The following is a 12,037-nucleotide window of genomic DNA, read 5'->3' on the forward strand; positions in this document are numbered from 1 at the left end:
AACACTAGTGTTGAGAGAATGACTTTAGTATTTATCTATTGGTCTGAGGGTGACTGTAATGTCTAACATAGTGCTTATGGTATATAGTATTTCCTATTTGATTCTCTACCACTGTTACCAGAGGATGTTGGGGACTGAACCCAGGCAAGTGTTCTCCACTGAGTTACCTTCTCAGCCCCTGCACTTGTTTACCCAGTACCCATATGACATCTTGGGGTGTTTAATAATACCATTTTCATTATATTTTAGTTTATTTGTGTGTGTGTGCGCGAGCGTGTGTGTGGGTGTGTGGGTGGGTGTACTCGCGCGCACGCGAGCGCTTGCACTTGTGTTCCTGCCACTGCACCTGTGAAAGTCAGAGGACACCTAGTGGGAGTTGGTTCTCTTTCTACGATGTGGATTCTGTGAATTAAACTCAGGTTTGGTGGCCAGTGCCTTTACCTGCTGAGCCATGTCACCAGCCCTAGTAATCTCCTCCTGACGAGGTACACAAAGGTTACAGGGATGAAGTGATGAAGTGACATCTCTGAAGTATGAAAAGGCAAAGCTTGGCCTGAGGTCAGTGTCTCCTAGTTCCTGAGCTGGTTCTCCTTCAGTTTCATTTAGCCCCTTCATTTGAGGCCATGCTGAATTGACACTTTGTGATACATATACTCCTCATTTTAATAGATTATGTTTGTCTTTGTGGTGGAGGAAATTTCAGAGAGTATTTAAATTATGAACTTATTAGAATTGCTTTGTCTTTGTACAGGCAAACAAAAAATCTGAGTAATTTCATCCGACACAAAAGGCGTTTGTACTGTTGTATTGGAACAAATATGGTTTGTCTTGAGATGTATAATTAGTCCACTAAGCACTGCGACCCTCCTTGTCAAAGCCCGAACTAGAACAATTGGACTGAAATATTTGCAGCTTCTCCTTTTGCTCTCTGCTTACTTTTTTTTTTTATCTAAAATTAACTGAAATTAAGAATTTAATTCTATAAAACTGGTAGGAAATACAACTACTATAAAGCACCCCCCCAAAAAAAAAAAACAAAAAAGAAAACAAAACAAACCCAAAGCAACTGAACATAAGCAGTGACCTAAACACTGAAGTATTTTGGGGTACTCTTTATTGCCTTTTCAGAAAACTTTATAAAATATGGTAGATTTAGGAAACATCTGAGAAAATGTTACGTTTACTATTATACCTTTAATTTTGTTTGCTTGGTGGTAAACTAGACTGAACAGTTACATTGGTTTGAAATTAAACTGTTAAATTGTTAAATGAATAAACTGCTGTTAAACAATGATAAATGCCTTATATAGTTGGCAAGGCTGTAGACCTTCTCTATGAAGAGTCTAAGTTTTTCTAAGCATTTTTTAGAAATTAAATTTTATGTGCGTAAACTTGTTTCTAATATGTTTGCCTTATTAAGGTAACTTTTGGCCTTTGGATGAACTTTGTCAATGGTTCTCGTCTCTAACAATCTATCTATCAGGGCCCAGTGGTCAAAAGGAAACCCTTTTGTAACATCCAGATACCTGTTTTCAAGATTTAGGCACATATGTGAACATTTAACAAGCTGGTCTTGGCTCTAGAAAGGGTGTAGACAAAGTTGAATTGATAATGAGCAGAGTTAACTCTGTATCCTTAGGGTAAAGATGAACTTAGCATTTGGTTGTCAAATTGGCTAATGGGAAGAGAGTTAGGGACGGTTTTGGTCTGAGGAGCAGTTGGAGAGGTGAGCAGTGGGCAAGCCAAGTTGTTTTCTGGATCCATACTATTGTTGTGTCTGGAAAGCTTGCTGGAGAGCTCCTTGGCTCATTGACCACATGGGAGTGTGTCTTCTAATGCAGCTGCAATGGCTGCCTTTCTCAGAAAGAGGAAATAGATGGTAACTTAGGCCTGCAAGTCTGGAGAGTTTACAGCCAGGTTGTCTACTGAGTTTCTCAACCTTGGCATTGTTGATATACTTGATTTGGTAATTTTAATTCATCATTTAATTTCAGTCATCCTTGAAGAAATGGTATATTGTGAGGTAGTTATATGTGTTGATATACATGAAGCAGAGAGAATTCAATCACTTCTTATGTAAAATACACATAGAAGAGCATCTGACACACAGTACTCATTGTTAGTTCTTCCTCTTACAGAGCTTCATTTGCAGGAGGATGTGCATTATTTAATTTAAATCTTTAATCAGAGAGGGCTCAGTGTCCTTGCTGTAAGTTGAGAGCATCATATTTATCTTAAGGCAGCTGTGAGCATTAAGTGATTTAATTCATGTAGTGCTCTTAGTTCAGTGTTGGCCTCTAGTACATAAAGTCAATGTAGCAATGCCCTCTGGTATTAGAGTAAGTAGTGTTGGTGTCAGAGTAAGGAACCTTTAAGCTAGGAAACCAGCTTTATAGCATTCTGGTATCTGGGGAGTTGATAAACCATTTCAGAGTTAACTTGAAAACATTCATAACGATACTGGAAGACTTCCATTCATCTGCTGTTGAGTCTGAGGCCAGCTCCCACTCAGCTAGTCAGAAAAAGAGGCTTCCTAAAGTCCCCCAGCCCCCAGTCTTAAAGTATGGAGACTTTTCCAATATTGAGAGGGAACCACAGTTGGCCAGCCAAACAGATAAACAAATGAGACATCCATAACCCTTGGCTGAAGTCTGGCCAAGGGTTACAATGAAAGTACGCCTTCATTGCTGTCTCAGAGATCTGAGATGGTAGTGGGGTTCCTTCCTCTGATTGAGTGCATCTCAAGCCCTGCCATTGCTTGCTATTTCCATGTTTGAATGCTCGCTTGGAGGAATTACTTGAGATTCTCAGGTTCTGGATTGAAACAGGGTGTTCGTAAATGGCACTAAGGCTGCTGCAGCCGTTTTTATAGTGGTATAGGATAGTTTGTTATTTTCTTTTTGTTGCTGAAACATTTTGCAAGTTGACAAACTTCTTTTGCTGCTGGGTTATAGAGCTACAAGTCAGTCCTTTATAGGTGGGCACAGTGGTCAGAGTGACACCACATACCTGCTATGGGTGGGATTTGGACTTCCAGGAAAAATAATTCCTTTACCATTAAAAATGGTGAAATGGGAGCTGGGCATCTTTAATCTCAGAAACTAGGTGGCAGAGGCAGGCCGATCTCTGTGAGTTCAATACCAGTCTGGTCTACAGAGGGGGATTCCAGAACAGCCAGGGCTGTGCAGAAAAACAAAACAAACAAGGAAGGAACGGTGCAGTGTGAATAAGGGAGGATATGGGTCCTGTGTCGCTTGGTGTGCTGCTTTGTAAGCAGGTGCTCCCAGCAGCGGAGTTTCTTAAACTGGAAGTTCTCACAACAGCACCACGGTGGAGGCCTTGCCTATGTTTGGAAGTCTTTCTCATCTTCAACTGCTGTAAATCTGCCTGAAGCAACTGAGTCTGCAACGGAGAAAACTTTAAACACTGTTTGGAGAGGAAGTAGAAAAGGAATTGTTCTGTAAACTCTTGTTGGTTTGAAACCACAGAAGGTTTAAGAAGCGACTAGGAGCAGTGGGGAAAGTTCCCAGACTGGTTATGAGGCATCTTGCGAGCAAAAGGTAATAGGGCTTGACTTTGTAGCTTTCTTGTCCTTGGCGGAGGTTGATGCTGCCTAGACTGCAAAGCCTCGGTAATAGATGGGAGAGTGGTTGAGGCAAACATTTCATATTAAGAGAGGAGTCTGGAAAACTTGCACCTCTTGTAACTGAAGAAGCTGTTTCATGGTGGGGTTAGAGAAGATCCCGAGGAACACCACCTTACAGAGTACTTTGAAGAATATGGGAAAATTGATATTGAAATAATTCTTGATAGGCAGTCTGGAAGGAAGAGGGACCTTGACTTTGCTACATTTATGACCATGATCCTGGAAATAAATTGTATTGCAAAATATCATACCATTAGTGGTCACAACGCAGACGAGAGAAAAGCATTACCTAGGCAGGAAATGCAGGAATCTCAGGTTCTAGGAATGGAAGTGGAGGTGTCTAGTGGGAGGAGCCAATATGGAGCGTCTTCCTGTGGGCTTCAGTGTATAAATTGGAGAGGATGAAAGCTGGGGAGAACAGCTTTAGGTCATTAAAACCACAGTGCTTGCTGGGCAGCGGCGGTGCATGCCTTTAATCCCCGAAGAGTCAGGCTAGGCTCTCTGACGTCTCTGTGAATTTGGTGAGTTCCAGGACGCAGAGAAATACTGTCTCCAAAAACAAACAAACAAAAAAAAGCAAAAACAACAAGCAAACAAACAAGACCAAAAAACAGTGCTAAGGAAACCCTTGTCTTGAGTATGCACAAATCTGAAGTGATGTGGCTGAAGACTGCAGAGTTCTGAATGGCCTGGACTGTTTAATAACCTTACCTTACTGTGGAGGAAGAATTGTTTTAAAAAGCCTTCAAGACAGTGTCTTCTTTTAGACTTTTGCTTGTTTCTAGTATTTATTTGTAAGAGTATAGAAGCATTCCTTCCTTGCTAATTTTATATTTGTTTCAGGTGATCCATGAGACCATTTTCTCAGACTTTTGAAAACTATTAGAATCATGGTATATTAAGACAGTGTTTTTCCTTTAAAAAACGAAAGCATATGTGTAGAGTTAGGAAGCCATTGACATTTATGACTTAATAAACAATTCTGAAAGGAAAAAATGGTGAAATGTGACTTTCAAAATCTTGTTTCCCCCAAATAAATCATCAGATTATTGAATTATGACTACATCCAAATTACACCTGTTTCAGATGTAAACCCTAGTGAGTTTTGACAAATGCATAAGGTGGCAGTCCCCAATCACAGTCACCGTACAGAGCATGCTATCACCCAAACTTCCTTGTGCCCTTTTTCAGCAACCCTGCCCCACCTCTCCTGGGCAGCCGCTAATCTCTCATGACAGAATGACTTCTCTAGACTCCTGTGTAAATGGACTCTTACAGCATATGATTTCCATGCTTATTCAGCTTTTTCACTCAACATGTTATGAGATTAAGCAGGAATGGTGTGTGTTGTTAATTAATTACTGCTTTTGTTTAGTAAGGAATATGCCATGGTGTGGATAGACCACAATTTATTCTATTCATTAAACTCTTGGCAGACATTTTGTTTCTTTTTTTTTTTTTTTTTTTTTTGATTCTTTTTTTCCGGAGCTGGGGACCGAACCCAGGGCCTTGCGCTTCCTAGGCAAGCGCTCTGCCACTGAGCTAAATCCCCAACCCTGACATTTTGTTTCATTTTGGAGGTTTTATGAATAAAGCTGCCATGAGCAAATATATACAAATGAGGATATTTGTTTTAATTGTGTGTGTGTGTGTGTATGTGTGTGTGTGTGTGTGTGCAGACTTCAGTGTAAAATAGATAACAGGCACACATGGGTGAACACACACTCAAATATATACAGAGTGACCTTTTATTCCAGTCTGTGACTTGCATTTTTTAATTTTTAAATAGCTTCTGAGATTTTAGTTTCTATTATTACCATTGTTTTTAACACAGGTGACACTGTAAAACTGTAGCCAGCCTAAAACTTGCCATACAGATAAGGCTGGCCTCTTGTTCACAGAGAGTTGCCTGTTTCTGCCTCCCAATTGGTAAGCATTCACTATCATGCTGAGCTTGGAGATTTTAGTGTTGATAAATTGCAGGGTTTAATTGTTTTTATTCAGTTTGTCTTTAAGCTGTGTGTGTGTGTGTGTACAGTGCTGTGCCACACTAGAAGAGGGCATCAGATTCTGCCCAATGCGGGTCCTGAGAACTGAGCTCAAGTCTTCTGTGGGAGCATTGCACACCCTAAACCACTGAGCCATCTCTCCAGCCCATTTGTACTTTTTGTGTGTAAGAAATGTTTGACTCCTCCAAGGACTCAGGATTCTTCCACTCATGACACCAGTGATACTGCTTCTTTCTTTCTTATCATTACTACTACTATTATTATTCCTTTTTGAGTCAGTCATGTAATATTTATTCCTTGAATCTAGCTTTGTTTTGGAGAATTAACTCTGACGTTTATAACAGTAGTTTATACTGTTTTGTTGATATACAATATTCTTTTATATGACTGCATTACCATTTTATTTGATCAGTACTTGGATTTATTTCTTGGCTCTTAAGATAAAACTGCTTATGAGCGCTCTTATACTTGCCTCTAATAAACATATGCATTTTAGGTATATTTCTTAGGAATAGAATTATGAAGTTTTTGGATAGGTATACACTAACTAATATTATTACTAAATACTTTCCTACCATGATTTTATTAGGTTTTGTTTGTGTCAACACATTTTTGGTGGGATTTTACCTTTTTTTTTTAAATAAAAATTAAGGTAAATAGGCAGTTTTTAACGTAAACTTTAAATATGAAATGCATCCATTTTACAAATACTGTTGCTTCGCACATTGGGTAGCATTTGGTTTTGTCAGCCTGAGTTGTGGCCATTCTAATGTATGTGTAAAGCTATCTGACACGTTGAACAAGTACTAAGTTGCCCAGTACTAAGTTCACAGGACAAAGTTCTAAGTGCCCTGGTTCAAAGAGAAGCCAAGTTTCCGGTTGAAAAAGCAGCATGTGACATTCCTGGTCATCCATGTGGCACTCAGAGGGGCTCATCACTGAATCGTGGTCTCCCTGGAAGGGTTACAAACGCCCCGGGAGTTCCGAGGTTGGGGACCACGGCTTCTTGAGGCCTTGCTGTGTACTGTAGGGACAAAGTCCCAACTGTAAAAGCGCCATTAGTTATACCCCTTTAATTTACCCTCGCTTCATTCCATTGAAAGAATTCGAGAAGCTAGAACCTGGAGCTGGGGCGCAGCTCCGTGGCGCTACACACTTGCTGCTCTTGCAGAAGGCCCACATTTGGGGCTCACAACCACTGTAACTCTAGCCCCATCATAATGCCCTCTTCTTGCCTCTATAGGTACCCGAATCTTTAAGCACACATATACATAATTAGAATTATCATTAATTGTTTTAAAGAAGCAGCTAGACTCTGTCTTCTGCTTGTTCAGCTGCACCGCATAGTTATTCTCTGGGTCGGGCCCACTCAGTTTTCTGATTTTACATTATTCTTTGTATAATAAGGTTAATCCTGTTTTAAAAGTATATTAAACTACATATGAGTCAATTCCATATCAATTACTATAAAATGAATGTCCTTTCTGCCAGCATAAAAAAACAATAGTCATGTAAAGTATTTGACCAACTTTGATCTCTTCCTTAACAGGACAATGAATTTAAAATGTGCTTAGGCTTGTCAGAACATGAAAGAAAAGAGGCACAACTTGGTGTCCCCTTATAAAGTAGAAAATAGAAAGCATGATCAGCTTCCAATTCATCGCCAGACAAGTATATTGACTTTTAAAAGTTTGTTTCCATAGATCCAGCTAGTACGTGCCATATACTCATTCCCTTACCAGGAATTAATACAGCGGTGTAGACAGTGGATGTGCTGGCCTGCAGAAGTTGATTATCACGTTTTAAAAAGTCTGTAAGCCAGCTCTTAAGTTTTAATTGTATGAATTTAAGATTAGGGTCTGGAGAGATGGCTCGGTGATTAACACTTGCTCTCAGTGCCCACATTAGATGGCCAAAACTACCTGTAATTCCAGATCCAGGTGATCCGATCCCTTCTCTCGGCCTCCATGGGCACCACATATGTATGGCATGCGTGCACACAACTACACAGAAATAAAAAAAATAAAAATGATTCTTGAAACCTACAACTAAATAAATGTTTTTAAAACAAAGGTAATACAAAACTTATTGGTTCTGAAATATTTTCTATTATATGTGCTCAAGTTAGTTATGTTATATTTCAATAGCAGAAATGCTATGTTGTATTGTACTGAACATCTCTTTTTTTGCTCTGAATTCAGTGAGATCATGTCAGAAACTTGAGAAATCAGCCTTACTTAGTGTGGTTACCATAACAATAAACATTAGCAATCCAGTAAGATCGGCTATATTTTAGCTTACTTTTCAAGGAGATGTAGTTGATTGTTGTGGAAGGAGTGGTGGCGCTGACCACACTGTGTCCGCAGTCAGGAGGCAGAGCGATTAGACTCAGCTCCTTTTCTCCTTTTCAGCTCTGGAGTCTTCTCATCCTTGGCTCAGTTTACCTATTCTAGATGAATTCTTGCATTTATGCCCAGAGGCTTGACTCGTAGGTAACAGTAAGTGTTAACTATCATAGTGGACAAATTCTTTGCCACTGAGTGTTAGCCCATTCCATGGGCTTACTTTTTGTTTTGCTTTTTTTCTTTTTCCCTGACACTGAGATTTTCAATGTTGTAAATATTCATTTTTGGTCAGGTGTCATAACACACTCCTTTTATCCCAGCACTTGGAGATGGCCGAAGATACTTAGAGATCACCCTCAGCCTGAGGTCTGGGAGAGAGCTCTTGTCTCACACAAGCAAACAAACAATGGGAAAGAGGAACCACAACAGCAGAAGTAAACATTCACTTTAGTCGAAAACAGTAGCTTCTAGGTCTTCATTAGTTTCAGCATCTCAGACTAGATTGGATTTTCCCTGGGAATATATTCTTGGAATTTTCTTGATTTTATTTTATGTTTTTGATTTGTATTCTGGACATTGTGGACTGTGGTGGTCTGGATAAGAACGGGCCCCATAGGCTCATATATTTGAAAGCTTAGTCACCAGGGAGTGGCACTGTTTGAAAGGACTAGGAAGATTAATTAGGAGGTGTGGCCTCGTGGGAGGAAGCATGGTGGGGGTGGTCTTTGAGGTTTCAGAAGCTACACTAGGTCCAGTGTTCCTCTGCCTGTAGATGAGGCCGTAGCTCTCAGCTGCTTCTCTAGCTCCACGTCTGCCTCTGTGCTGCCGTGGTCCCCAGCAGCTAACAGACTAACCCTCTGCAGTTGTATGCAAGACCCCAGTTAAGTCCTTTATTTCTAAGAGATGCTTTGTCATGATGTCTCCTCACAGCAGTAGAACATTGACTGAGATAGGAACACTGAGATATGGAGAGTGCAGTCTGTTAGTTTTCTCTCTGATATTATTTCCTTTGGGTAATTTTCTCAGTAGGACTTGCATTACAAACTGTTCTTGATTGTGATTCTTTTATCTAGATCTTTTCTGTTTGGTTGTGCTCCTTTGGGTCTGTCAATTCCAACAAAATTCAAGGGTAGACAGAATTTGAGTTGACCTTACTAGATCTGTCCTTTCCTGGATTCTCTTTCTCCTCTTTTTTCCTAGCTTTCCACTAGTTTAAAAAGGCCTGCTTTACCTACATGTTCCCAGCCAAAAGTAAGGAGATTATCCACATTTCATATTTGAGATTCTATGGGATGTATGTACAAATATATGCATAGAGAGAGAGAGACAGGCAGGTGGACTTTTCTGTTCTTTTTCTGTGTAAAACATCATTTATTGACTAAATGCTGTCACACTGTTTCTGGTAGCTGAGGTAATGAGTGGATCCTAGGCCTGAGGTCTTACCATACCACAGTCATACCAGTCATGTTTCCAGATGTACACTTCAAAGGACAGTCAGAGCATAAGTGCCATTGTCTCTGAGTAGTTCTGCTCAAGGCAGTTGGGGAAAGGATACTGTGCTGCCACAACGTGGGAGACAGCAGGAAGTTTAGACCTTCGGGTGACATCTGTGAATGTTGGGTTGCCATGAAGGTCATTTGATAAGCAAAGCATAGAGGAATCCTTTCCCTGCTGTGTAAGGGGTCAGACAACATTAGAGTCTGGTGCTGGGTTATTCTACCATTGGATTGGTATCTATTGCTCAGGGCCATCTGTGCTCTAATAGGCAGGAGTCACCTGTAGATGATTGATGCCGGTGTGCACATATGGGGGAGGGGCCGAGCAGATATTCAGGAGGGGCCATTGTCTTTGGTGAGAGATGAGAGAAATGATGAGCTGGTTCTAGGTAGAAAGAGGCAGCTAGCGCCTCAAGACTATTTTCATGGAGTTTACCTCCCGTTCAGGTTGGGTTAGCGATTTCCACTCAACTAGACAACTGAGGATAGGAGAGGAAGCTCGTTTAGGTGGATGTCCTAGAAAACAGGACTCATGCAGTTGAGAGCTCAGTAGGAGTTTTTGTTTGTTTGTTTGTTTGCTTTTTCAAGACAGGGTATCTGTGTAGCCCTGGCAGTCCTGGAACTTGCTTTGTAGACCAGGCTGGCCTTAGAACTCAGAGATCCACATGCCTCTGCCTCCCGAGTGCTGGGACTAAAGGTACACCACCAACAACAACCAGCTAAGGCCGGAAGGTTTTTTTTGTTTTCGTTTTTGAAATCTCTTTTTAAAAAAACTTTCAGAGAATATTCAGTGATTTTCTTTTTCCGGTGTTAATGATCAAATCCAGAGTCTTGCTAATAAGTTTCTTAGTTGCATTTTTGATTTAGGTCTATAGGTTAACTGTACATGTATACACACAGTTATAATTAGTTGTTCATTATGGTTTTGGTAACCACAGTGTAAGTGAGAGAGAAGCTAGACTCAGGTGTCTGCATTAAAACACACGTCCATTGGAATGTACTGTCTGTCCCTGACAAATACTTATCCCATGGTCATTATTTTAGTGGCTATCCATGTTAAAATATAAAGGATAAGTAACACTTTTAAAGACATCAGTGACTAAGAAACAGTGGGGAGGAAAGATGGTCATCAGTTCTCAGTGGAAAGTTGAATAGCTTGGTTTACTTTGAAGGTTTCAAAAATTTAAAGTTGGTGTTTTTAAATAATTTAAGATTCTTTGTATAAAATTCTCATATTAATTTGTCAACCTTAAAATCATTGTTGAAGTACAACTGCTTTAACAGTAATAATTGATGTTCTGTTATTGTTTAATCTCTGAAAAGTTATACTTCATATGGTTATGAAATTAAGGAGTATGTTTTTAACTACTGCTTTGCTTTTTGAACCATCAACTAGAGGATAAAACTTTTGTTCTTCTGGTTCACATATTTAAAACTTTTGTTATATTAAGAAAAGTTTTTCTGTAGATAGCTTAGTTTGAAGTCCATTAAGTAGGACAAGTGGACTCTCTTTGTATAAGTTATACACCACACATGACTTTATGAAGTATTTCTTCTATTATGAGTGGTGATCTACCATAATTCTAAGAGGCAGGAAGGATGCCCCTCTCATTTTTCACCTGTAACTTTTCTGTAAATCAAGGAATTTAGAGTGAGTGTGAAGAAAGCATCCACGTACATTTATTTTGTTGTATTGCCATCATGTTGAATATATATGAAATAATATATGGATAATATATCAAGTTATAAAAAGATTGGTAGACAGTAAGTATATATGAATAAGTCTTAAAATGTGCCTTTTATAGTTTTGCATTAGTATAGATTTTTCTCTTTTAAAGAAAAAAAAAATTTTTTTTTTAAATTTAGGTGTCTGCCATGGCTGAAGAATCTCCCAAAAATTCTGCAGCGGAAATTCCAGTAACTAGTAATGGGGAAGTTGGTGATGCCCACGAACATGGCTATAATAGGGTAAGAACACTTTACTTTCTGTTAATGTAAAAATCATGGCAAATTTCGCCAATAATCTGAGGTTATCATGAGGAGTTTTGGATAGGCTGTGGCACTGATTTGTCAGGGTTGAGCTCTCGTGCTATAAGCTTTGCTATTAGCTCACTAATAGAGAACCTACAGAAAAACCCTAAAAATTTATGTCATTAACCAGAATGACAAATGTATCTTGCAGTTTTGGCATATAATTTTGTATAGTTTTTATTTTACTTTCATAACAAAAATTAAATGTAGTATTTTACTTTTAAAATATTATTTATAAATATCAATATATTCTTTAAAAATATAGCACCATCTAACTGCTTTTTTAAAAAGTACATAATTTCTAGGAGGCTGGTTTTGGTTTTGCTGTCGTTTGTTGTTTTGGGTTGCTGTGATAAAGCACCATGACCAGAAGGGGCTCATGGAAGAGAGATTATTTTGGCTGTGGTTCCGCAGTGGGTGGGCAGTCCTGGCGCAGAGGTCGGAGCAGGAAGCTGGCTGAGCAAATTTCTGTCCACACATAGAAAGTATAATTTAGAACAGGTGGTGTGG

General features: G+C 39.4%; 1 protein-coding gene across 4 annotated transcripts in view; it reads left to right on the forward strand.

The window, feature by feature from the left end:
* Nucleotides 1–12,037, forward strand: part of Arfip1 (ADP ribosylation factor interacting protein 1) — an 83,150-nt gene that overhangs the window by 20,248 nt on the left and 50,865 nt on the right. For 3 of the 4 annotated variants that reach the window (XM_032898164.1, XM_032898163.1, XM_032898161.1), the window contains exon 2: nt 11,363–11,464. In XM_032898164.1, coding sequence (XP_032754055.1) covers nt 11,372–11,464 — 93 coding nt within the window. In that variant the 5' untranslated portion in view covers nt 11,363–11,371. Of the gene's footprint in view, nt 1–8,292; nt 8,435–11,362; nt 11,465–12,037 lie in introns of all 4 variants that reach the window. The other variant, XM_032898160.1, reaches the window with a different exon arrangement.

The sequence above is a fragment of the Rattus rattus genome, chromosome 3, assembly GCF_011064425.1.
Source record: "Rattus rattus isolate New Zealand chromosome 3, Rrattus_CSIRO_v1, whole genome shotgun sequence".
Taxonomy (NCBI): domain Eukaryota; kingdom Metazoa; phylum Chordata; class Mammalia; order Rodentia; family Muridae; genus Rattus; species Rattus rattus.